Here is a 27,805-nt window from a genome sequence, read left to right as displayed (position 1 = left end):
CCCCAGAGCCTCCTGCAGGTTAAACACCCGTAGTTCCCTCAGGTGCTGCTCACAGGACTTGTGGTCCAAACCCTTCACCAGCTGCGTTGCCCACCTCTGGACCTCAGTGTCCTTCCTGAACTGAGGCACCCAGAACTGGAGAAGGAGGGAGGGCAGTGCTGGCAGCGGCGCCCGAGCCGGCGCGGCCCTTCCCGGCTCCTCCCGCCGTGCCGCCGGGGGCGCTGCTGGCGCGGGCGGTGCCGACATGGGGCCCGTTGCCTAGCGAGAGCCTTGCACAGCGCGGGGCCGGGCCCGTCTTGCCGCTCCGCTGGTCTGCTGTGCCGCCGCCCGTCCCGCAGTCCCGCCGCCCTGCCCGCCCGTCCCGCAGTCCCGCCGCCCTGCCCGCCCGTCCCGCTGTCCCCCCGCCCTGCCTGCCCGCCCCGCTGTGCCGCCGCCCGTCCCGCTGTCCCGCCGCCTTTTTCCTCTGTCCCGCGCTCCGTGCGCCCGGCCCGGCGGCACGGCCGGACGCAGCAGGAGCAGACGGACTCCGCGGCCCTGGGCGGGTCCGACACTCAGGCGTGATCCCGTTCCCGGTTTCTCAGGTTTGGAGAAGCGGCAAAGACGGGAGATATGTGGGGCCGCCCTCGCGGCATCCCTGCCAGGATGTTTGCTCCTGCCTTACGGTAGCCAAGGGCCAACAATGCATCCAACACCAGAGTATCGCTTTAGCTTTGGCTTACTGGGGATATTTCGTACTCCAACGTTCTTTTAGAAAACAGAATCTTATAGGATAGGGTTTCTCTTCCATACTCTCGGAACATTATTAATTTATCAATATAACTTTAAAACCAGAAGGGAAATGTCAGCAATTCATAGCAGTACTTCCCAGGGGATAAAAGTTAATGCACAGAGATAACTAAAATCAGTAATCACCTAAAAGGTGTTAGGAATCTGTAGTAAGTAAGTTCATGTGTCTGTTTCTGATTGCCGTGTACCCTGTGATACAAGTCTGACTGCACTGCCATGCTTGCTTTGTTTGGATTGCTCCTGTTGACTCAGGAAAACGGGGCTTTTCTCTCTTCTGAGCTTCGGATGGTTTCTCTGTGGATAGCCAAATCCTCAGACTAAACGGAATAGAATGAAATGCAAAAGCTCCTCTCTTTACAGCCACAAGGCAACAACTGTTTAAAGCTGTCATTTTTCAACAAACCTGAATTTTAGGGGCTTAGCTGATGGATTCTGACAGTTTAATAATACCTCTTTCTTAAAGGCAGCATGTGTGAGTTCAGCAAGCAGGAAATTCAGAAAACTTCACCTTGCACAGCAAATATTCTTAGAGTTAAATTAGCAACAACAACAAAAGAGGTGTGTTTGGGATCCAGCAGTAATCGTGAGGGTTTGTGAATTTTAGTGAAAGACTGCTCTAAAGAAAGGCTGTTCCTCGATGTTTACAGCTGTGCTACTGTACCATTCTTACGCTTTAAGAATGAATATGCACCAAGCAGTGTAAGGAATCATGTAAGCTAAAATTATAATTAATAAAAAAGTATTATGTACATGCTTAAGGTCAGAGATCAAAATCAGAAGAATGCTTTACATGTAATAACTAGATACGTTTAAAATTACACTTTCTTTGTAGGCAACACAACCTTTTCTCTGTGCTTGTCAAGTTACAAGTGTTTGATCCTTCCTAAGTGGAAAAGAGTTTTAAAACTCATGCATAAACATATAACTTTTGGAGAAAAAAGTTTTGTTTGACTGATTTATGTTGTCTGTGCAATATGAATGCAGGAATAGGAAAATGAGAGGATTCGTTGTAAGCATTTGCTGTGGCAACAGTGTTTATTAATAAGCTGTTATGATATCATTGCTTTATATGGCTGTGTTATGTTCAAATAGGAATCAGGCAACTTCCAGATTTAAGTCTGCTAGGTTGGAAATTAATAGGGACAAAATTAATTTACTGTCATTAATATAGCTGCTTTTGTATCATGTATTTTTCAAGATTGTAATGCTGTTTACATATTCTTTAGGAACTTTCTATTTCAGGAAATTACTAATTCTTATTTATTATGTAATGTGGAAAACGTTTTTTCTTAGTTACAGACAACTGCAAACAATGTGAATAAAGTGGTGGTAACAGATGTCTTGCTGAGTATGTGAACACTGAATGGGAAGCACGAGGGTGGAGTCTGGCATGGAGGAGATCCCAGTTAAAGTTGCTGTCCGAGTAAGACCTCTGCTTTCCAAAGAAGTTCTTCATAACCACCAAGTGTGTGTCAGATTAGTCCCAAATACAAAACAAATCATCATTGGAAAGGACCACGTCTTCACTTTTGATTTTGTATTTGGGACAAGCTCAACCCAAGAAGAAGTTTATACTGTTTGCATTAAGCCTCTTTTAGTGTCTCTAATTGAGGGGTACAATGCTACAGTGTTTGCATATGGACAGACTGGTTCTGGGAAGACCTACACCCTCCGGGGTAACCACATTGGTAGGTTATAGAAAGTTTGTTTCTTTTTTTAAATTGGTGAACAGTTCATTTGTGTAAGTTAAATGTTTATTACATAGTAGATAGTGCTGCAGAATTTTAAGGCCTGATGAAGAAAGATGAAAAAAGCTTCCAAAGTTTATGTGATTAATTAAACTGTCTAACAACTTATCCATAAATTAGGCTATGCGAAAAATATCTAAGAAAAAAAATTATAAAGTGCTGTTTCACATTCCACATTTTCATATGCAATTTAAACTAACATTTCTTTCTGAAACGCAGTGTTTTCTGAGACTTTTTCTGCATTTTTCTTACCTTGAAAATATCTGCATTAGACAATTAATTGTTTGCTTACTCACTGTGTTGGCTTTGTTTGGGTTTTTCTGAGAGACGTTTCTGTGACATCAAACAAATTTATGATTTAATTCTTCCGAATGGATATAAAGAGATTATTCTAAATCTCTTGGTAGGTATTAAAAATTTCCTTTTATTTAGAATCATAGAACCACAGAATTATTTAGGTTGGAAAAGACCCATAAGACCATGAAGTCCAACCATTAACCCAGCATTGCCAAATCCATAATCTAGTTTATTCCAATGCTTGATCATCCTTTCAATGAAGAAATTTTCCTCATATCCAATCTAAACCTCCTCTGGTGCAACTTGAGGCTATTTCCTCTTGTCCTGTCATGGGTTACTGGGATAAGAGGCGAGTCCTCCCCTGGCTACAACCTCCTGCTAGGTGGTTGTAGAGAGCAATAAAGTCGCCTCTGAGCCTCCTGTTCTCCAAGTTAAACAACCCCAGTTCCCTCAACTGCTCCTCACAGGACTTGTGGCTCCAGATCCTTCACCAACTCTGTTGCCCTTCTCTGGGCAGACTCAAGCATCTCAATGTCCTAGTTATAGTGAGGGACCTAGAACTGAACCCAAGGATTCATGGTGCAGCTTCATCAGAGCTGAGTACAGAGGGATGATCCCTTCCCTCATCCTGCTGCCCACACTGTCTGACACAAGCCAGGATGTCACTGGCCTTCTTGGCTACCTGGGCACACTGCTGGCTCATGTTCAGCTGCTGTCAACCAGCACCTCCAGGTCCTTTTCTGCTAGGCAGCTTTCCAGCTTCTCTTCCCCTAGCCTGTAGCACTGAATGATGACTCAAAGGCAGGACCTGGCACTTGGCCTTGGCACTCCTACTGTTGTCCTGTTAATTCTGCCCAGTGTGATAACTTCACTTACATTCCCTCCACAAGTAGTTTTTTAATGTTCCTGCAAGCATTGCCAGCCAAATTGTTTAGGTAGTGAGTGTCACAATCAAGGCTATTCACAGCTCAGTAATTATAACCTTTTAGTTTTATGAATATATTCACTAAATTCATCGTTAGATGTAAGCAACCCTTTAGTGTTTTGGTAGAAAAGATTCTTTGTATCTTCTCATAGACAAATTGTTTCCATATTTTTGAATAAAGAACAGAGATTATTAATTAAAGCATTGGCCTATGCTGAAAATTAAAAAACAAATAGAGTTTGGCATTAGTGTTTGTGCTGGTTTAAAGGTAAACCAGTGGGAAAAATGAACCTGACTCAAGAGAGATTACAAGTCAGAGTAACAACTTACTTAAAAAGATTACAATAAATACAGTGATACAGAGGAAAATTGGGTTTAACCCACAAAAACCAGATGTATAACCCAGCACTCTGGGGCACAAAATGAATAGTGTTCATTAGCCCCTGTGCTGTGAGCCACATGGTCCCCCTGAGTACAAAGGAAAGGGAAAGGAAAACCTGTTGATGTTGATGATGTTGCCTGAAAAGACTGCGGAGAAAAACTCTGGGCTAATTAAGTAGCAGATAAGATAAGGTGGCAGAAGCATAATGAGCACCCAGGCTCCAACACATTCATGCGCGTGCCTGGACATTGGCTTCATTATTTTTGTAGTAATGTCTATCCAATCCTCGTTCACTCATCTCTTGGTTCTGCCTTGTTCCGCCCCTGGCACACCTCGTCAGGAACTGAGTTTGGGGGAGTTTGGGACTTCATCATCCTTATCTTCTGCATATCACATTGGGTCCTAGGAGCTCCTCCAGTATTCTGATCCTTGAGGTCACTCTACCTATGTTTATGTCTCTTGGTGCAGGCCTTGAGATGTTTTTTAGCAATTCTACCTTGAAAAGAAGACTCAACAGCTAACAGAATTTTGAGAGATTGATATGGGATGTGCAAACATTAAGCTCTTAAGCTACTGTGGGTACTTTACTAGAAAATCTGCATTGACTGTAACTATTTCAAAAATCTATAAAAATTAAAAAATCAAGAACCAAAAAAATCTCTGAGGCATCAGTGAGGATGATGGTCGCAATCTGGTGGAGAGTGACAACTGCAGTTCTGTCGAGGTTCTGGTCCTCCTCTGGATCCGACAAGTGGTACCAGAAGTCCCCAAAACCCCAAGGTTATATATGCTGAGGTTCAGGTGGGAATGCTCAGTACCTCCCCTAGGGTGGGGAGTTTCAGAGTGGGTGATTTAACTCTGTGAGTCATGGGTTATTTTTGGAATCTTTGATGGTCTTGGTTGTTGCAGCTTCCTGTTGTGCCAGTCCCTAATAGGCCATTAGAGGACATGACCCCTCAGGCTGGGCATGAAGGTGCTTGTGCCTCCCCAGAGGGGAGTTATCACACACTGGTGTGAAAGCAAACACTCCCATCTCCCAGGGTTCTCTATCACCCAGCTTGTGTCAAGTGTGCCTTAGGCAACTGCTGTAAACAACCCATTATTAACAGTTCATCATAAATTACACGGAGGGTGTGAAAAACACAGTTTTGTTTATACCACACAGTGATAAACTGGTCCTGGTCGCTGTAACTAAGACAGTGTTCCATGTCTACTTTGAAAAATTAGGAAATTACTGTCAGTGTTGGTCATAAATATTTTCTCACTAAGCTACTGATGATTTTAGTTTAAGTAGATTTTATAGTTTCTCAAACCCTCGAGATGTCGTTGCCAACCGTTATGAGTAGGGATAAAGAAGAAATCTATACTCCGAGGAGTAGATTTAAAGCAGACTCCATATTTTTCATAACTTTCATGACTATAACTTTATGTAATTCAGAATTTAACTTTGAATCCTATTAATGGATGCAAACAAATGTTCTAACACCCAAGAAAACAAATATTTACAAAAATCCTTATGAACATTGAGGTCTTCAAATTCCCTAGTATTTTGAGTACCAAATCTCATAGATTTCTTTCAGTTTCAAGTCTCTGATAGAATAACTGCAAGCCTCTGTGACATTTATGCTTGTATTTTAGCATCAGTTGCAGTGGAGGAAAAAGGCATAATCCCACGGGCTATTCAGGAATTATTTCAGCTTATTTCTGAAAACCGTAATATTAGCTTCCATGTGAAAGTATCATATGTAGAGGTTTACAAGGAAGAACTTCGAGATTTGTTGGAGCTGGAGACCTCTGTGAAAGAATTACATATCCAAGAAGATGGGAAGGGAAATACAGGTAGGATTTCAGCTCTAAATTTTGATGTGTTGGGTTTCAGTTGTGTGTCCAGGTTATTCTTGCCTTCTCTTGAAAGTGCTTATTCATTGCCAATGCTAGGACAAAGAAAAGTTCAAGTTTCAGAATATAAATTCAGTTTAGCTGATTTGAAGCAGTTTTGTTTTCAGATGCTTGTGACCAATACAGATGTTCTGTCTATATGTATGGAAATGGCAACAAATGATAAAGTAAATATACAATTATTTCTTCGAAAAATTCTGTCTGGAAAAAAAATAGTGTCCCATTATCCACTTGAGTAAGTATTTTAAGATTAAACCATTGTTTCTCCCGTGAAAATTATAGTCATTAAGCTGCTTACATTGTAAATATTTGCTCTCTTTTCACTATGAAATGAGTGGAAGAGACCAATTCATTAAGAGGTGTAGGTATTTTTATGATAGTAGCTATTTTTGGAGGCATTGAGATTAACACCCTCTAGGTATCTTGTTCACCACATGAAAATGCTAGAAGAATCCATATCAGAGATACGTTATTCTCAAACTGTATAATCTGTTTTAAGTTTTGCTTTTTTGTTTGTTTATATTCTAATTGCTGTGATTAATATTATTATACTGTTGTACTGAGCTGTCACGGTTTTCTTGGTTGTAGTTGAAAGAAGGCATTAATTTAGCACAATTCTTGCAGACAATATCATTGCTTCAACAGGATACCACAATATATTTTAAACTATTTCTCTTCCTCAGCAGTTTGAGTCAGCTTCAGTGGACTGTGCTAGGATATTTTCTGTCCTTCATTAAAAGAAAAATATGACAAGAAATATACTTGGTAGGAGTATTTGGTAGAAGTACATGTCCACTGTATTAGATTACTAACAGATACCTGTCCCAAAGGCTTAACTATCTAAGCTATTTAGGATAGAAATTCTGTTCTTGCCACAGACCAGGAATAATTTTTACTAAAAATCTTATTGTTTTTATTTTGTTGTTGTTTTTTTTAAACTGTCAAAATGTCCTTTGAGCTGACTTTGCTCATACTTTTTCCAGCTAGCACTATACTATAAAGTGTGTAAGCCAAAGTGCAGTGTGTAAATGAGTTGTGTATTGTGTTTAAGATATTGTTTCAAATGCTATGATACAATACACCCATATATTAAATTACAGGGTCCAGATGTGTTGTACCTCATGCTTGTCATGTATTGATGTGGTCTTGTCTATAGCTATATGCTATGACCTCTTAACAATGCAGAGTTTTATGTTTCTCTGATATGTATTTATAGTTATTGCTGTACACTTTTGCTGTAGAGTTTAGAATTAATTGGATTATTCTTTCTTTCACTTGGTCTGGTGCTTGCAGTGATTGTTGGTGCCAAGGAATTCCAAGTAGAATGTGCAGATGAAGTGATAAGCTTGCTGGAAAGTGGCAATGCAGCTCGTCACACAGGCTCAACACAGATGAATGAGCACTCTAGCCGATCTCATGCCATTTTTACCATCAGTATTTGTCAGAAGCAATCTGCTGAGTCTCAGAAAAATACTGATGCTGCACGGGATTTGATCACTTCAAAGTTTCATTTTGTGGATTTGGCAGGATCAGAGAGGGTAGCAAAGACTGGAAATACTGGTGAACGCTTCAAAGAATCAATTCAGATCAATAGTGGTCTCTTGGCCTTGGGAAATGTCATCAGCGCCCTTGGAGACCCAAAAAGGAAAAGTGTACATATTCCATACAGGGATGCTAAAATCACTCGTATTCTGAAAGACTCTCTTGGAGGAAATGCCAAGACTGTTATGATAACATGTATAAGTCCATCTGTATTGGACTTCGATGAGTCTTTAAATTCCCTCAAATATGCCAACAGAGCCAAAAACATTAGAAATAAACCAGTAGTAAATTACAACCCTCAAAAAAACCGCATTGATGAAATGCAACTTGAAATCAGATTACTTCGGGATGCTTTGCAGAACCAGCAGGTCAGTAATCAGCATTTACACAACTTAAATCAAGAAAAAGCTCGTATCAGTTCACTTGAGGAGCAGCTCACCCGCCTTCAGGTTCAATATTTCAGTTACAGAAATTGTGTAGATGAAGCCTTCCCCTTCCTGGTTGATTTGAATGATGATGTTGGCTTAAGAAGCAGTCAGCAGGACAGGTTACAGAAATGGATCACCATGGTACAGAACATAAGGAAGGAAGCTCTCACCGTCCAGGAAACTGACACAGAGACTGAGATCAGCTCAGAGCCACATCACATTACAATTCTTCAGCTTAAGAAGGAACTAAAGAAATGCCAGGTATTTAGTTTTAAGTTCAGTATTTAAATAACTAAGTGAAAAAGCTATCTACCAAAACTTGAATTCAATTTCAAAAGGTGTATAAAACTGTCACCTGTACTTATTTTGACAATTTAAATTTAATTTGCAATTTTGTATGATCTTGTTGGGCTAATCTCTGGGACATAGGTTTATTTTAATAGATGTTTGAATACACAGTCATCTTAATGATGACAGAGATAAGTAAAGTAATGCTATATTTTTGCTAATCAGTTTCAAGATGGCTCTAAGGCTTAGCTGTTCTTTTGTTAGATTTTTATTTTAGTTATGCCCACGTGCTAGGTTTGGCTTGGATGGAGTTAATTTTCTTTATAGCTGCTCTTACGGTGCAATGTTTTAGATTTGTGACCAATAAATTACTGATAATGCAGTAATGTTTTAGGTCTTGCTGAACAGTGTTTGCAGAGCAACAGGCCTTCTCTGTTTCTGCCTCTGCTCCCCCAGTGAATGGACTTGGGGATGCACAAACTGTGTGGAGACACACATATAACCAAGCTGACAATCCAAACTATCCAAAGAGGTATTTCATGCCACATAACATCATGCTCAGCAAAAAAAAAAGGGAAGAGTAGGATGTTTAGGGAAATTGGCTGTGTTTTGCCTGGGAACTGGTTGAACATCAGTCAGCCATGAGAGGTGGTGAATGATTACCTTTGCATCATTTACTTTGTTTTGCTTTCTTTCTCTCTTCCACCTCACCTTCACTTACTGAACAGTTTCTGTCTTGACCCCACAAATTTTCTTGCTTTCACTCTTCCTTTGCTCTTCCTCCATCCCACTGTGGAGTGGGAAAGGAAGTGAGAAGACAGCTTTGTGTGTAATTGCTGATGTTAACCCACAACAGTGTTTTCTGGCACCCAACCTGCAGCTCAAGGTCTTCAAGATAATAACAAATTTGCTTTGACTGTGGTAGATAAAACTTCTAGCTGTTCTACCTGTTGTTATTTGAGGTGAGTGTTGCAGGTCATGAAGCTGCATATTTGCTTTAATTGCTGACATGTCTGTTTCCTTGAATATTCAGAAGCTTCATTCTTTTCTAGCTGTACAACAGCCTCCAAGAATAATTAACAACTTTTTTCAGATTTTCCTGGTTTGTGTGCTGTTTATCCCTGTGCTTTCCTTTGCTTGGGAGACCTATGACAGAACCACTGGCCATCAGCCTAATTTGGTATTTGGTTCTTCCACTGTGGGTGTCCCAGTAGTCCAAGACCCAGCTAATGGATAAAACCAACTGCTATACTTGTCCCCTCTTCTCTGAGAGACCTTTAGTGGAGAAAGGGAAAAATTACACCTCCCTCCCTCTCCTCCAGGATCATTTTTTATGGCCTTGATGTAATGGCTTCTGTGATCCTTTAGTATCCTCACATAATCAGACTGTTCATACTGCTGTATTGTGATCTCGATTTTGATTATTGTTTATAAGGTTAAACAGCTAACTGAGGATGCCACACAGGAACATTCTCTAAGGTGATTGATCCCTGATGTTGTCAGTGTGTATGGGAGGAGCTGGGCAGGTGCATTGAGCCATTGCTGCTTCTCATAGCTTGGGACTTCGTTCCTGAAACAGGCTCATAACCCATCAGACTAATACCTCATTTGAAGCAGGGAAAGTGAAACACAGTGACTTGTGTAGCTGTTTTGGACTTAGCCCATGCTTATCAAGTCACCATCCAGTGCTCTTAGAAATGCAACAGGTTCTCCTGATCTAAAAGCCCACAGACAAGCACTGAGAAGGTCTCTTGCTCTGAGGCCACACAAACAGACACTAAACCAGAGACTGAACCCTCAACTGTAGTAGTCAAGAAGAAACAGTGGAGGCAGAGGTCAGCTTACTGAGAGAAGAAGCAGCTGCTCTGAGGAGGAGAGAGGAAGAAACAGCCTGTTCTGCAACAGGATAGGAAAGGAAAGAGAGGTGGGAGCTACCTGGTTCCTACCCATGGCCAAGCTGAAAAATATATGTAAAGATTTTGTTTGACAGCAGGATGAGGTAATTGCTACCTGTTTGCCACAGAACTGAAATGATGGCATTAACAGTCTGGAACTAGAAGATAAGGAAATATAGCAGCTGGGATCCATTGCTAGGCACTGTTGGATTGACAGAGGGATCAGAAGAGGGTCAGCCACCCGCAGCCTCCAAGGGTGACTCTTACTGAGCATGAAGACAAAGTATGCTCTTAAGGAAAGACCCTGTACCCCAATGAGGCATGTGGACTGCCACAAAGGAGTGTATCTAATGTTTGAGGAAATTAAAGGTGCTTGAGGTGGTCTGCAGTGACACAGACAATAATCAGGCCTCCAAAGATCCAAATAACATACAGTGTACATGGTCTATGTGGCAGATGTCTGTACAGAGTAAACTGACATTGAGTGACAGCAACCTGGCAATGATGGATTGGGCTGACACTGCAGAACCAGCTTTCTACAGACCAGTCTGCCAGCCCCAGTGATGAGAAGCTCTGTTCCCTCCCTCCTCTATGGGCTTGCATCTTAGCTGTGGAATGACTGTTACGCAAGGTTCAGCAACTCAAAAGATAATGAGAATGATCTCTTTCCCCCCTTGCTTGGGCAGACCAGCTTCTTGGCTATCACAAGTAGGCCTTTCTCTGCTTAAATGAAAAGGAACCATGGGCCCATGCCACATGCCACCCTGTGATTCTATCTGTGCAACTGTGGGAAGGATATGAGAAGCGGGAGGGTACACCTGTCTTGGTCCTGGAACTCTGTGTACATGAATAATGGGAAATAGCAGTGGTTATAAATGGTACTACTAGGAAGATTACTGCTCCCGTTGCTGTCAAGCAATTCCTGAGATGCCCTAGATAGGCTGAGGACCTCCCCACTCTTTCTGATACTGATTCAATGGACTTACGTCCATGTGGGTTTGAACCCCATGCTTCTACCATGGAAGGACCATGCTGGTCTGTTGTAGGATCATACCTGTCAATAGTCTTTGTAGCGTAGCCTGGGCTCCTGTCCTAAGAGACCACTGTAACGTACAGAAACCAAGTCATGGACTAAATCAGTGGACTTTTTAGGAAGTACTACAGCAGGAATCACCTAAGACAACAAAGAACAAGCCTCACAACAAGCCAGACATGTGCAGCAGTGACCCAGCCTGAGATGGTTTTGATGTCCGGTGCCACAACACAACTTGCCTCTCCTAAAGTGATTACTTAAAAGACAGGACCCAAGCTATGGACTAAATGAACTCATTTGACATTTTACAGGTATTTTACAGAAATGGCCTGTAGACTAAAGAATGACATTGGATAAATACATCCTGTGGTGAGTGAACAATTGGCTCACAGGTCGAGCCAGAGGGTAATAGTGAATGGGGTAACATCAGACTGGTGACCTGTCACCAGTGGAGTTCCACAGGGCTCCATCTTGGGCCTTGTGCTCTTCAACATCTTCTTAAATGACTTGGACAATGGATTGGAAAGGATACTGACCAAGTTTGCAGATGATAGAAAAGCTGGAAAAGTTGGGAGGTCCTGCAGAGTGATCTCAACAAATTAAGCAGACTGGGTAATCACCAACCATATGAAGATCCACAAGGGACAGTGCCGGATTCTGCACCTGGAATGGGGCAACTCTGGTTGTTCATACAGACTGGTGAATGAGATACTGGAAGGTTGTGCCATGGAAAGGGACCTGGGGGTCCTGGTCACTGGCAAGTTGAGTATCACAGAATACGCTGAGCTGGAAGGGACCCACAAGCATCATCGAACCCAATCCTTAGTCCAGCGCAGGACACCCCAAGAGTCACACTATGTTCCTGAGAGTATCATCTAATTGCTTCTTGAATTCTCTCAGGCTTAGTGCCGTTGCCACTTCCCTAGGAAGCCTGTTCCAGTGCCCAACCACCCTCTGGGTTAATAACCTCTTTCTAATATCCAGCCTAAACTTCTCCTGGTGCAATTTCAGGCCATTCCCTCAGGTTCTATCACTGGTCACCACAGAAAAGAGATCAGTTCCTGCTCCTCCTCTTTCCCTCGTGAGGAAGTTGTAGACAGCACTGAGGTCTCCTCTCAGTCTCCTCTTCTCCAGGCTGAACAGACCAAGTGACCTCTACACTGGAGACTGCACCCAGATAGGGGGAGCAGAACAAGGCAGATGACCCAAATCAACCAAAGAAATTAAAAGGCTTAGTTACATTAGCTGTCCTTGTGCTTGGGAGCTGGCTGGGCATCAGTCTATCCTTTGGATGTGGTGAGTGATTGGATTTGCATTTATTAATTGCCTTTGTATTACTTGTCTTGTTTTCTCTGTCCTTCCATTTCACCTTCACTTACTGAGCAATTTCTGTCTTGACCCACAAGTTTTCTTGCTTTTACTCTTCCTTTGGGTTGGGAGCTTGAAAGTGAGGGAGAGGCTGTGTGTGGTTACCTGCCTGTGGGGGCTAGCCCAGAACAGTTGTCCTGTGAACTCAGAAATTGTCTTAAATGCTGCAAATATATTACTCTGTCAGAAGCATTACAGATATAACTACAATGCAGGTATTTTCACAGATATCAGTGTACTTACAGATAATCCATGGACTAAGTTTTGCAACTTATTTCTAATACTATATAGTACTGTGTATGTAGTATGCTGGTCTGTCTAATATCTTTAATTTCCTAACCTGTATTTCTTCAGCAGCGTTCTCACAAAACATTGCCATGCCTTAAGCTGGGTTTCTAAACTATTTACACATTTCTTTGTCTAATCACTTTTCTAACACTTGCTCTTGTGTTGAATATAAACTTTTGCTTTTTGGTGGCATCATACTTCTTTATGGTTTTCTAGCTGAAATGAGAATTTCAAAACAAGATTATTGGCATTTTAGCATGCCGATATCCCATAAGGATCGTCTTGCCAGTAGCTCTGATTAGCTGTTTTTCAGACAGCAAATAATAGTCCTAGACAATGACCTGTGGGGAGAAGAGCTCTCAGCTTTGTCAGGCATGATAATGTCTCCTATCAGAACTGACACATGATCAAATAAATAAATCTTTTTGGCAATATCCCTGTATACATTTAAGATTCTGTCATAAGATGAATGCTGAGAAAAACTAATTTGAGTCTGTCTTGTAGTGGAAGGAGACAGTGTTCCAAGAAGTTAGAATTTCGTAACATCAACTCATTTTTATTTTGTACACCAAACTGTGATGTCTGTACATTGTTATCAGGCAATTGCATAAACATAAACAAATGTCTATTCTTTGTTCTCAAGGAATCTATATCACAACTTTTTTCTTACTTCTTGATTTTCTTCTGGGGTTTATTTTAAACCCCTGTTTCCTATGTTCAAAACAGCATAAAAGCTGAGCTTAAATTTCCCCAGGCAAATATGCCATCCACATTCAGGTGGAGATAGTTAAGGAAAGTCTAAACTAAACGAGACAGCACAGACTGTAGAGCAGCATTTGCATATGGACAGATTTAATGGCTAATAGTGGACCTATTCTTGTGTACATACACATTTCTTTGCTAACACCTATGATTGCCTGGACAATGCTGTTTTACACAAAATTTAAATACTGGCATAGTGGATTAGCCACAGCTAACCATCAAACTGATTCATACCTCCACCAGCAGGACTCATGGATCAAAAATTAGGAATAACAGGAACCAGAAGATTTGTAGATTGATGTTATGTTTCAATACTTTGTATTTGGCTTCTACAGGCTTCCTGGAAGAGTAACAACATTTGGAAGTCTCCTTCCATCAGTACTGGATTATTCATTCCCAAGAACACCTGAAGAAGCATTCTTACAATTGGTTTAATCTTTAAGCTGTTACCCAAGTTTCAGAAAGAGGACAGCTGTTCTTATTTTTTTTCATTTGAGAAGTGTATTTATCCTAGGATACTTAGCTCTTGTGGCTGCATGTAACAGAACACGAAAGAGAATAATTTAACTCAGATATATACTTCAATAAAGGAGCTCTGATTATGAGTACATTATTCCCTTTGGAAGAATGCAGCGTATCAGAACAAAATCAATAGATGAAACAGAAGTTAAAAATAACTGGTAGAAACCTCAGGTAGCCACTTGCACATATTTGCCATACATATCTGAAAATATTGCAGTTCTGATCATGTCTTTTAAGAACAAATGAAGTTTTGTTTTGTTTTGATTCTTTTTCCAACTGTAAGAACTATAATGTCCCCTTTTCCCCAGCTGAACTTCTCTTTTGTTATCTAGCAGGCACTAGTTGTGGATGAAGAAGTATTCAGCCAGAAGAATCGTGAAGTGCAGATAATGCAGAATCAGATAAAGACATTGCTACAGAAAAATGAAGAACAACTGGAATCATTAAAGGAGGCTCAAGAAACACATAGATTACAGGTATTTTTCCACTCTTACACATGCATCTGTATTGAATCATCCTTCCACTGTGTTAATGCATTCAGCAGGTCCCTGTATTTTCTTTTTACTCTACCAGTCAATATTGGAACATTTTGATTGATTTAGAGCTCACCTAATGAGTTGGGTTCATCTACTAAATGAACCACAATAATGTGATTCCTGAAGTCTGTATATAAGCTTAGCAGTGCCACAGCCTTCCTATGTAACTTGAGATGAATCATTCCTCCCCTACATGCTTCCTGAAACATAATACACATCCCTATCCCCAGATTTGTTATTACCGTTAGGTAATTTCAGAACAATTAATGAATTAGGATTTTTGAAAGACTTTGAAAGATTCTTTAGACTCTAAAAATGACTATAAAGATTCTTTAATTTAAAGGTTCTAGAGAAATTTGTGACAGCTTTATTAAGTATATTTAAGTATGTAAAATGATAAGAGTATTGTCCCCTCTTGACTTTATAAGACAGAATTCCATCTTAACTTTCTGATCATTTACTAGTAGAGAAAACTGAGTGATGTAATGGAAAGTGGCATAGTGACAAAGAGGCTGCTTGCCTCTTTCTTTCTCTAGATCCTGTGCTTGCTTATGAGATTAAGATAGCTGTCATGTGCATAACATTTCAAGATTGAGAAGACTGTAGATAGAATATTTAACATTCTCCTGGTGTTGCCTTTCATATGGATGATAGAGAAATTATTATATGACTTGTTAAAAGAGAAAAGCATAAACATGGATAGCTAGTGGTTTTCTCCTTATTATACTTTTTCTCCTTTTTCCTCTTTGCTGTTGGCTTGGGAGAGTCAATGAGTGAAAGGTAAGTAAGTCATCATCTTTTTCTTTCCTCTGTCACTTTCTTTCTTTTCTGTTACCTCTGGCTGGATTTCTTTTTTTGACCATAGTGTCAACTTACACTGTGATAATGCTTATATAAATTCTGCATGATACAAGGTAGAGGTAAGGGACAGAATCTGTCACAGTGTAGGTGATAGATTTTTTCAGTATCAGAGACCAGAGAGAAGTTTGAGAGCTTTCATACACCATTTTGGTATTTATTTCACTAAATTGCCATTTCTATTTAGAAACATGCAATACAGGTAGAATAATGAAAATCAAGTGCTTTAGTCAAATATTTTAAGCTGTATTCACAGGAATATGTAAAGTAATGATAGAATAAGGACTTCAAAAGTAACACAGGTATTAGGTATTAAATGTTTATAAACATATGTATGTATGTAGTCGGTGTTACTCTGTGAGGTTGTATGTACAATAGTACCAAGGACAAAGACTCTTAAAAGGTTTAAATAATAACTTCAAGGTAAATCAGTTGGCTGTTACTGCTTCCAAAATGATAACAAATTTGATATTCATATATGTATTCTATTTCCTGTGATGTAGGAATAATATGTATTGCATTCCAACACCATGTCTCTTTGTAGCTGCTAATTATGTCATCCATTTCTCACTAGATGCCTAGATAGGCTCATGTAACTTAAGTGGGATGGGTTTTTCTCAAAAAAAAATGTGTCTAAAAGTTATTGGAGTTGGTGTGTGAATGTGTTAGATTGATGTTATGTCATAGCATTTTCAGTTTATTACAGAATTTGCCTATGCGTTGCAGAACAATTTAGGGTCCCTGAGTGTTTTACAGCATTCATGACCTTTGTAAGGAATTTAGAAATGGTGAATATGATACAGAGCTCACTTTTGCTTTGTTGTTTTTCCCCGTGAGGCTGAGAAAATGGTGGAACAACAAATGGTTATTGACCAGCTAAAAGAGAAATTGGAGAACATTACAGATGTGAAAACTTCAGATTTCTCAAGTGGTTGTGAAGATGGGTCAACTGTCATGGCATTTGCAAGGAGACCCTGCAGTGTCCCACTCACAAAAATTCTGCTACACTCCTTCCACCCATCTTCAGGGACAGAGACTTTAAAGGTAAGATCTGCCCAAATGTTACATTTTCCCCCTCTACTTTTTACTTGGTTATGGGCCAATAATTAGACATGACATGGCAGTATATGGTGGTTTTCTGAGAGACTGGTTAGCTTCTCATTAAAGACTCTGAAAAATTACTGTCTCGCAACATTTGCTGTGCCACAATTATCTAAAACATTCAGGCTTAAAATTCCCTGCTGCAAATGCAAAGGCTTTAATATTTTCTGGTGTTTTCCTGGGGGTTTTGAGGGTTCAAATATGAAACATTAACAAAAAGTAATGATTATGCTTACTAATATACTGAATATGTGGGACAGTGAGTTTAACAGTGCTTCTTTCACATTTGGAACAAGTCCTCTAAGTTCTTGAACAACCTTTCATTACAAAGGCATTAGAGAAAAACTCTGTAAGTTTGCTTACAAGCTCAGATGAAGTCAGAATTTTAAATTGAAATACTTTTTTAAAATATCAGTAAAGAATCACTAATTTGCTGCAACTGTTTTTACCCATCACTGTTTTTATATGCTTTTTGGCAGGTTTATCCCAGCCCCTCTGCCTTCTCCCTGGACAGGATAATGGCAGAATTCCGTGTTTGCAGACAGATGATACTGAGCAAGATAGAAGACCAGGATAACGTCCTTCACTGCCACCTCTCTGATCAGAGTGATGAAGAGGAAGAAAATACAGGCAGCAAAGGGGAAACCTCATTTAAGTAATTTTTTGTTGTTCTTTGACTTTTGTTACAGAAAAATACATAGCAAAGGTCATATTACTGCCTAATCCTGCCATGATATGAAACTATCTGTAATGTTACTTGTGGTAAACTTCTGAGATGAACTGGGCATATTGCAATATTAGTTTAATAAACATAGGTTTAAGAAAAATTGTATAATTTTGTTTTGAGGCCAGAATCTACCATGAAGATCTCAGGGGCAGGGCATGATGTGTGTGTGTGTGGTGTGGAGTATAGATGGGAAAGAAGATACAAATACCTTGGTAAGTTTGGGATTCTGCTCCATCTAGATGATCTAGGATCATCTACTCTGCATGAAGCTTAAAAACAGAAAAAAAAATCCTAGTGCATTTGTAGTTTAGCATGTTTACCATTCTTCCTTAGGCATTCTATAAATAAAACATGGACTAAAAATCAAGATTCTCTGTGCTGCCTTCCTAATCTAAGTGGCATGAAATACCAAATAAACAAGTCTGGTTCATCCAACAAATCTGCAGCACAGACTGACACCACCACAGGTAAAATGGAAATCGTAAGAGCAAATCTTATTATGGGATCAGAATATGCAAAAATGTTTTTAGCACATGTAACTATTTTTCCCAGCAAAGTATGTGTATTTGATGCAAATATTCTTTGGTTACAGCTAAATGTAGGCTTTCAAGATTCTATTCTTCTTCCCCTTTCTGCAACTAATGTCCATAACCTTAATGTTTAAGTAATACTTACTATCCAGAAAGCATTTCATACATCAAAAGCTAGTTAGATATAAATCTTCAGTAGATCCTATTATCTTACCAGAAATGCATCGAAATCTTTTCAGGAATATTTTTCCTCACACTTAGGGTTTGGAAATGCAAGTGCATACCTTTATGTTCCTGTTTAGACACATGGCAGAGAAAAGACTCTTGGCGCTATTCTCTCCTTTGATTCTTTTACTTCATATGGAAGAATTCCACAGACAGTGTTCTGGAGCACTACCTCTTGGATACAATGTATATTGCAGACTTTTTAGCTCCATTTTGCTTTGTTTTTTCAAGGTGAAGAGATTGACAGCCTCAAGAAAATTCGTGTTTTTAACATGCAGAAGTTAAAGAATTCAGAGTTGAGACTCACTGAGGCTGAGCAAAAAATAAAAGAACTTTCATTTAATATCAAGAAGAAAGAGGAACTTATTAAGGAATTAGTAAAAACAGGTAACTGGGTACTGTAGGGACAATTGGAGTGAAGATGTTCAGAAACAAAAGAAAAGGCACAAAAAACCTGAAGTTCTACATGTCTTAGTTTTTGCATAACTATCTTACACAAGAATACTTTTAACAACTTAAAGATTCATAATGTTTGCTACTTACTTGCTATGATTGCACTGAAGGCTGTAAATTTTGATTATAGCCTACTCTGCTATGATATGCAGTGTATTCGTTAAATATTTTTTGTACTTTGACTATTGCTCTTCTCCAACAACAGTGAAATTTGTAATGTATGCTCAGTGCTACTGTTCTCTTCATGAACTTCTCTTTGTCACATGGTGTCTGGTACAGGAGAGAAGATACATCACTGTATCTTCTGTATTTTATCACAGTACAGAAACAGGAGTCAGAAGTAGATGAGGGAAAAGATCAGTGTCTCTCTTTGCCTACATCTGTTACATATTTGTCCTGATACAGAAACTAGCCTTGCAGTGACAGTAAGAACCAATTTGCTCAACTCCTTCAATCACACTCATGCCCTGTACTTACCTTCTCTTGAGGTTATCTTTTGTCTTCTGTGTCCCACCACCATTTGCCTAAACAGGACAAGTCACAAAGTGGAAACACAATCCAAGGTTTTTTCCTAATTATTAAGCTTAAAGTTGAGTTATAAATAAATAGCATATTCTTCTGGAAAAACCCTCAAAATTTAAGAATTATAGGAGAGCCATTTTGGAAAAAAACTACAGTAGGCAGAAGAATTTAACTTTGGCATTCAGATGTCACTTTATTTGGTGACATCAGGTGACCCATGAAAAATTCATATTTAAGACTCCTTTCTTTATCTCCATTTCAGAGTTAGAAGAGAACTGTACCTTTCTTTAGTGTTGGAAAATGTACCAGAAATTATTGATTTAGCCAGAACAAAGCAAGTAATGATTGAACTACAAAATTGAGCATTATTTCAACTGATTATCCTGTTGATTTTAAACAATTTGAATGTGCTGTCTTTAAGGTAAGGATGCGCAGTCTGTTAGCAGGCAATATTCTTGGAAGATAACTAAACTGGAGCAAGAAACTGAACAGGCCAAAATGGAACTGTCTGAAACACAAAAGCAGCTTCAGGAGCTGGACAGTAAAGAGCTGAGAGACATTCCTGAGAAAGTCAAGTTACAAAAGGAGTTGCGGAAGAAGATGGATGAGGCTAAGTTGAAAGTGCAGGTATTTCTGATCTGACCATTAAGATTTTCAAATCTCTGTCTCTCTGTCATATCTGAACCTTAACACTCTGCTTGTAAAATTCTCACGAGTTTCACACGTTGGAAGTTGGTTCAATTGAAGTAGCTAATGAGAAACTCAGTACTATTTAACATATACATGGTTAGATACATTCAGTATTTTCTTGGTAGGTAAGAAGCCAGAAAAGAAGTGGGAGATATGAGATGTCCATACACCATTGTATGTAGTATAATAAAGGAACCTCTACAAAGATGCTATTACAGGTTTATTACCTGCTATAAATAAAATTGATGTTTTATGAAAATACTATGTAAATTCCATCTCTAAGCAAATCCCTGTGATGGTTTGCAAGACCAGGCCCAGTGCAGTCATATTTGTTTGACACTGAATTTCCATTTTTAACTTCTGCTACACCTAAATTTAAATTCTATGTAGGACCATCTTAGAGGTGCTTTGTGCTTTTCAAGCCTAGAATGGTGGGTTAGAAAAGTTCCTTACAGAAAGAAGTAGTTGGCGTATTGGCTTGAGCTCAAGACCAGCATTCTGGCACCAACATTCTGACACCATTAGGTCTCTGCACATTTTCCAGAGCTGTGGTTTTCATTAGATTTTACTACTTTCACTGTATTGCCAGGCATGAAATGTACTTTATGTTTTCATGTTCCATAATTCTGCCTGTGCAACTTTACTAGATATCTCAGAAACTGCAGCAGTAACAAGTGATTGACAGAAGTTATGAAGTCCTGCTGACTTTAAGAATTCAGTGAAATAAAGAATGAAGTTGAGTATTATATTAATTACAAGTTTTCCTGGTAGTAAGATGAAATTTGATGTGAACATTCAGGCCTTACAGAAGAAGCAGCAAGATACTAAGAATCTGGCTTCCTTATCTAACCAAAGTGACAGAGAAGCAACAGAACTTGAGCAGAATGTGGCTCAGATGAAGCATCAACAATCCCAGATACAGAAGGGACTGTGTGAGGAGAGCAAAAAGAAGCAACTAGAACCAGAACATCAGCAGGAACAGCAACAGATTAAAGTAGGATCCTTCCTGTTTCTGTATGACAAAGAATGATATGCCCCTGCTTCCCCAAAGACAATAAACTATATTGCCAGACTTTCAATAATTTTCCGTAATTACTTAATGACTTTCTTGATAAATACACCCAAGAAAATTGTCTATAAACACTTTCCCATAAATCTTCAATTTGTCTTTCTCTTTCAGCTTTTTTTATTTTTTGTTTTTATTACATGATGTCTAGTTCTGATTTGCAATTTTACAGGTGAATTTAGACTCATTATTTCAGATTATATACTTGTGTGGACTCTGACACTAAATGCATTTGTCTGACTGATGCAGGAAGAATTGTGCTTTTTATTTGTTCATAGGAACTTCAACTTAAGGTGGAGCAACAACAGGAGATCCTTGAACTTAAGGATAAAGAAATTGCTGCTCTTAAAAAGAAAAAAAAGAACTCCATGGGAACTCCACAGGAGGTACAGGTTGTTCAATCTGTTCCAAATCTGTGTGTGCCCTGAAATAAAAAAATCTTTCTTCATCCCTAGTCATCTGTTTTTGTAAACAGTTTGAAGGAAGAATATTCTATCATAGTTTTGTCTTTTTTGGTGTAGAAAAAATTGGGACTATAGTTTAGCAGCTCTTGTACTCTTGCTGAATGAAAGAAAGGAGGGCCTTCAAATGACTTCCCCCCCCCCCATAATTTATCAAAAATGCTGATTCAGAGACACAAGAATTCAACAGCTTTGGTTGTCTGGTAGGTTTGAGGGTGATCTTGTTCTGCAGTGTTAAAAATGTTGCATGGGTTGTTTGGGGGTTTTATTTTGTTTGTTTTCTACTCTGACATAAATTACTGTGGTCTCTGGTTTTGGTTGCTCATAACAGGGCTAGAAAAGTATGTATCCTATGCAGCAGTGCCACCTACATTATTTCAGAGGTGGACACCGGAACAAGTTACCCAAAAGTGAAAGGAAATTTTAGAAGTTAAATAAATGCAACTTTTAAACCTTGCCAAGAAATATATCCACTGAAAAACTGTGACATCAGAATAAACTTATAGTGGACCATGCTAGCAGGATGAGGGTGGACATTTACTGTCTTTAATTCTTTCAACACCATAATTTCTTGTCACTTGATATTATTACGCAGAGAGCCATTCCTGGGCAACGATCATGCAATGAGGATGGGCTAGCTGAATTCTAGTCATACCTTCTAAAGCTAGTAGCTATGCTTAGGCAGATGATATATATTTATATAACTGTTCTTAGAAAAAGACTTTCTTTCACTAAATGCATCTGATATATATTTGTTTATATGAGATGTAGCAATGTAACATTGGTGAGCCCCTTGTTGTCAGTCCACTTTCTGTATTATTCTGAGTCAAGATTCTGTTGCAGAATTAAAGTTAACATTAGAAATGTCAATGTCTTCTACAGTTTTATCAATAATTCTAAAAAAGCTAAACATAACAATAAAATTCTGACCCAAAAAGTCCTGGCTAATGCTCTCTGGATCTCTGTTGAAACTTCAGAAATTAGAAGAGCAAAAGAAGTGGCTGGATGAAGAAATGGAAAGAATTCTTCAACAGCACCAACAGTTAGCAGAACTCGACGGAGATTTAAAGAGAAGAGAAGCCATTGTAGCCAAAAAAGAAGCATTATTGCAAGAGAAAAGCCACCTGGAAATCAAGAAACTGAGATCTAGCCAGGTGATTTAAATGAAACCCACAAAACTCACCAGGGTCATGAAGCTGAGTGAAAGACTTGGGGGGGGGGGGTGCGGGCAGAGAAGACAGAGTCTCAAGCCAAGTGATCAGTGTCACACTGTGGTGTAGATACTGTGTGGCTTGACCAGTCAACATTTGAAATATAAATAACACAGACAATCATTTTTATCCACTTTTACTCCAAAAATTGCAGACCAAAGCAAACCAAACAATTCTGAGCTTTGGAGTTCTGTTAACGCAGAGCATTAACTAACATGATATCCATTATACCATATCATTTGTGAATGTGACTCAATCCTTTTGCAAACTACAGAACATGACAGGGAAACATCTTGCAATATTTGTTTTTCAGTAGCAAAACTGAATTGAAATTGAAGTATCATTGTCACTTATAATGACTAGCCCCTTTAATTTTTAGTATATACATAACTGCACCTTGAGTGTTTTTGTTTTCTTTCATCTTTTGAACATTTTATGGTAATTCTCTGCTCAAAATAAATGGGGTTGCATTGCAAGAAAGAAGCAATTTTTTTCACTTCAGAATACAACAGTTTCACCTACTGTTTTCTTACTGGAAGGGAATATCTCAGTTTTGTATCTGTGATTGCTGTGGGCTTTTTTAGGCTTTAAACAATGACAGTATGAAATTGTCTACTCGCTTAAGTATGCTGGATCAGGAACTGTGTGATAAAAGTATGCAGCTTCAGGGCAGCACCACTGAAGACAGGACAGACATTTTGGAAAAATTTCAGGTTCTTCACATGGAAAGGGATCAGCTGCTCAGAAGGAGAAATAGTGTGGATGAGAAACTGAAAGATGGTAAAGTGTTGTCAACTGAAGTAAGTAAGCATGTCTGAGGTAAATATAGATTTAACAAAAAAAAGGCATTCCAATCAGAACCTAAAATGTCTCCAAATATTAGATAATCTATAACTGAAGAACTGAGGTTGGGTATTTTTGTAAATAGCAATGTTAGAATACTGCTGTGATAGCACCAATTACATGTCAGTGAATGAAGTTTTCAGTTTAGGGGACTTAATTCAGATAGTGCCTTGCCAAACTCTATGGGTCTAGGAGTCATATAACGATAAATACAGAAAGTAGAAGTTCATTGGCTTATCACAGGCAAATATTTGAATGTCAGGACACAGAACAAGCAATGTGATCATATGACTCCACTTGATTTTTTTAATGGGTTTTTGTGAAAAAGCAAACTCCACCTGAAGGACTCCATATTTTTACAGCACAAATAAGTCATATTATCCAGATGGCCCACAGCTGAGTTGATTGTTATTATTATTTTGAAGATGTAATAAATCTGCAGTGCTTCAGGCCACACATTTTTGCCACTTCCTTACACAAATTATGGTCACCAAACTCCTTACTGACTTGATTCATTCATTAATGCAACAGAAAACTAGCACAACAAAAAAAATTAGCAGAAGTCAAACTATGGTGAAGATGAGGGACGGATAAAAAGGGAAACATGACTTCTGGTATTGTGATGAACCCTTTGATCAACCTCTGTATGGTGGTAGGAGTACTATGGCAGAAAAAGACAAATGTTCTAGACTTGCACTCTACCAGTTATTTTTCCTATTCCATTGTCTATGCTACTACTTGTTCATTTACCCTTAAGTTTAATTTTGCTCTTGAGAATGAAATTAAAGATGTCTTGAAAGATTAACTCTAAACTTTTTTCTTGAAAAAATGTCTTTCTCTGTAGGAGGAACATATCCTTTTCCAGCTAGAAGAAGAAATTGAAGCCCTAGAGGCTGCTATTGATTACAAGAATGAAAGTATTCATAGTCGCCAGCACATGCTTAGGTTATCTTCTCATAGTCTTTCACAGAGTGAGAATAATGTAATCGGGAGACTAGTTTCCCTGTCCGCTGCTGAGCTCAGAACTATCATCATAAGTTATTTCAACAAGGTTTGTTTTGGCTAATTAATAATATTTTATCACATTTTCCAGTACTGTTCTAGATAATGAATTGGTAGAAAGTAGTAAAAATAAATTGAAGAAGGTTTTGGTGAAAATCTTTTTGAGTTACATAGGTCTGCTATTAGTTCACATAATTTAATTTTTATGTTAACCTAAATAGGATACTTGTGTGTTAACTTTGTATAACTTGTTTTGAAGTCATTAGCTTAAAAGGTGCCAAATCTGCATATTTTCTTGCCCCTTTCCAGTGCTCTGTGTTGCTAGCTTTTGGAGCAGCTACATATTTTAGTAGTGGTGGTATATTGAAATTCTTCCTGATTGCAGACTTTCAGAAAGCTTCATAAAGCTCAGACTAGTATTCCTATTTTTTTTTTAAATTCAGTATGAACTAGTTTTGTGTACACTGCCTGCAGTGTGTACAGCTAGATACTGAAGATCATACTGACATCTGGAAACATAAAAATTAAATGCATTAGGACATGGTGTGTCTTTGTGACCTTGGGTGATTTTGTAAACAAGTTGTCTGCAGAATGAAAGTTGGAAGTTTTTCAGCATCAGGAAAGCATGGTTATTTCTGTTTAAATGTTGTACAGGGTATTCAAAAAATTCACTAGTCCATGTGGTCGAAATGTACACAGTTCAGTTCCAAAGAGTCAGATTGTAGCAGTGGCAAGTCTGTTTCTTGTATAAGTTTAATGGCCTGTAGAGATCATTGCTTTTGTATTTTAATCTATTAGGTTGAAGGGTAAAGGGTAAAAGATTTTCTTAAAATGGTTTGATAAATCCAAATACGTGTATTTCCTTCTTAGATTGTTGGCCTACGTGAGTCTGAACGAAAATTGCAACTGCAGATTGAAGAACAGGAAATGAAGGTCACAGACCAGGAAAACATAATACGAGAATTAGAATCAGCACTTGAACACATCAGGTTACAGTGTGACAGGCAGCTGACCCTTCAGCGCAAAGAACACCAGAAGAAAATACAGTTCATATTATGTCATTTTAAAGGTATTTGCTGCTTGGGCAGGGATTGTACAGCAAATATTGTCTTCAGTCACTACAGGGAAATACTGTATTTGAACTGAAAAAAAAAAAAGGAATAAGGTTCAGAGATCTATTTTGCCTGTCACTAATTTTGGTGTTATGTAGGATGCCAAGAAACAGACACATGATGTCTGTATGAGTGGAAAATTGGAAAAAAAATCAGAATTGTTGTATTTTCCTATTGAATTTACTGATATTGGAAAGTTGAAAGATACTGCTCCTGCTGATCTTAATCTTCTAAATGCTATTAAAACTGAGAAGCAGGGTTGACACAGCCTTTTGGATCCTGGGTCATGATATTCAAAATTTGCAAGCAAAGTACCATCAAGATACAAGACATATTCTGTCTACCTGGGCATCTTGATTTCTGACTTTTGGTTCTTAAAGTAGTGTTATTTCTCCTAGAACAAGATAGTGAAGGTATTGCAGAAGCCTTGAAAGCCTATGAAGTCAAAGTCCAGCAACTGGAAAAAGAATTATTTTTCTATAAGAAAACCAGCAGAGAGCTGAAGAAGAAATTGAAGAGCCTCTCTGGAGAGTCATCTCATCAATTATTGTCATCCACTAAATGTAAGTATATTATCTGAAAATATTTATGCAATTGTCAGTAGACCATTTAAGGAGGAACACACAGGAGTATATCAGACAGCTGTAAACATCGTATTTTTACTGTTCTCCAGGAATATATTACACCTCCCAGTTTCAAGGGAGAGACATCACTGGTTTATAGGTGTAGCAATGGTTTGACAGTGGTTTAAATTCTTGTTCTGTTTTCTCTGGCTTGTAATACAATTTCAGCATCTGCAACCTCAAATAGTTATGGTTAAGACAAAGGAATTTTACTATCTGCAGGGATATGAATGGTATTCCAACTAACAGCTTTGATTATATGCCATGCATTTGATTTCTTAAAAGTTACTGGAAGATAGTCAATGAAAAATTCTATGCTTTAATTACTAACTAGTTGCTTACTTAGTAAGGTTGAAAGAGGATTTATGCTATTGTAGGGGGGAACAAGTGCTTTCTAATGTGATTCTATGCTTTGATGTAAAAAATCCTCAACCTGCTGCAACAGTTGCTATTGGTTTTTAATTGTTCCATGTCCTACTTAACAGAATCCAAACCTACAACAGAGCTATCCCCATGGAGGAGAAAAGAAGTTCAACTTCATTGCTGTTTTGGTTGCCTGATACCTCTTGATGCTACCACAATACCTCACATGCACAATGCAGCCTTCTTGGCCCTGTGTTTCTTTTTGAGGCTCAGTGAGAGGTTCTTCTTCCCAACGGATGTTTCTGTTTCTTTCCACTCTGACAATGCCATGCCTTCTACAGAGAGATGCCGACAATTTACCTGCTACTCCCAGAGTAAATTAAGGCTTGGCCCTTGCCCTCTGGCCAACACATTCATTACTATAAAGTACACCATCAAACCATGAATGTTCACATTCACGTTTTAGAGACTGGATTATAAGTGACTATGGGAAAGCCTATTCTGAGTCTAGTATACAAAGAAGCATGTAGTTCAGGATAATGTATCCATATAGGGAAACACCTAGCCTAGGCAAACAGTAGCAATAGAAGGAAGGGAGAAGATCCCTGTGAATTTCCAACTTTTTCAAATGCATATATTTGCAAGATTTGTAAGAATTTCTCTGCATTTAGTTATTTTTAATACACTGTGAGAAATGTTGCTATATAGTGTGATAAAAACACTTTATAATTTGTTATTGAGCTTTAGAAATAATAAAATCCCTTTGAGTACATTGCAGTCAAATTTGTAAAATGTGTTTTGTGTGTAGTACTGGTATAATTGCTGACTGTTTTCCAATATGTGAATAATTTCATATTTGTCATGGGTCAGTTGTTTTAAGACTGCCTACTAGGATACATTACAAGTTACAACAGTGAGGCTTTTATTAACAGCACCTTCTAAAATGAGAATAATGGCTAATAACTCTGGTGGTTTTGTAGATGGTGAACTTTTTGAATGGAAAGGACAAAATGTGAGGTGCTGATAATTTCTTGCCATATTCATGCTACAAGTTACTGATGCTGTAAAACCATACTGACTACCTAAGGCAGGCACTCAGATGAGTTGTAACTTTTAGCTATTTATCTCCTGATAGTTTTCATTTTAGGTAACAGTCCTGGTGACAAGTTATCTAGTCAAGAGGAAGGAGAAGTTGATGCTGAGGAATTCAAGTGAAAACAGGTGTTAACAAAGTTCATATCTTTATTAACTGCAATTAAAAGTACTTTTTTTAAGCATCAGAAAACTCTCAATCTGTCAGCCTGCTCAATGTACCTTAA

At 38.6% G+C, this 27,805-nt stretch overlaps 1 protein-coding gene across 5 annotated transcripts; it reads left to right on the top strand.

Moving 5' to 3' along the window:
- Positions 1 to 377: 377 nt before the first annotated feature.
- On the top strand, positions 378 to 27,805 carry KIF27 (kinesin family member 27). 5 transcript variants are annotated; one of them, XM_071581067.1, is made up of 18 exons: positions 378 to 581; positions 2,080 to 2,474; positions 5,777 to 5,977; positions 7,331 to 8,268; positions 14,496 to 14,639; positions 16,395 to 16,601; positions 17,138 to 17,313; positions 17,719 to 17,852; positions 18,372 to 18,527; positions 19,537 to 19,742; positions 20,605 to 20,799; positions 21,150 to 21,257; positions 22,310 to 22,486; positions 23,128 to 23,343; positions 24,231 to 24,437; positions 25,259 to 25,457; positions 25,899 to 26,063; positions 26,609 to 27,805. In XM_071581067.1, coding segments are annotated over exons 2-18 (3,756 nt in total). In that variant the 5' UTR covers positions 378 to 581; positions 2,080 to 2,149; the 3' UTR covers positions 26,611 to 27,805. The 5 variants fall into 5 exon arrangements, with proteins under 5 accessions (XP_071437168.1, XP_071437170.1, XP_071437171.1 ...); XM_071581069.1 differs by lacking the exon at positions 18,372 to 18,527; XM_071581070.1 differs by lacking the exon at positions 20,605 to 20,799.

This window comes from Pithys albifrons, chromosome Z (assembly GCF_047495875.1).
Source record: "Pithys albifrons albifrons isolate INPA30051 chromosome Z, PitAlb_v1, whole genome shotgun sequence".
NCBI classification, from domain to species: Eukaryota; Metazoa; Chordata; class Aves; order Passeriformes; family Thamnophilidae; genus Pithys; species Pithys albifrons.
The sequence above is the reverse complement of the archived record's forward strand: the minus strand, read 5'-3'. Positions and strand labels throughout refer to the sequence as shown.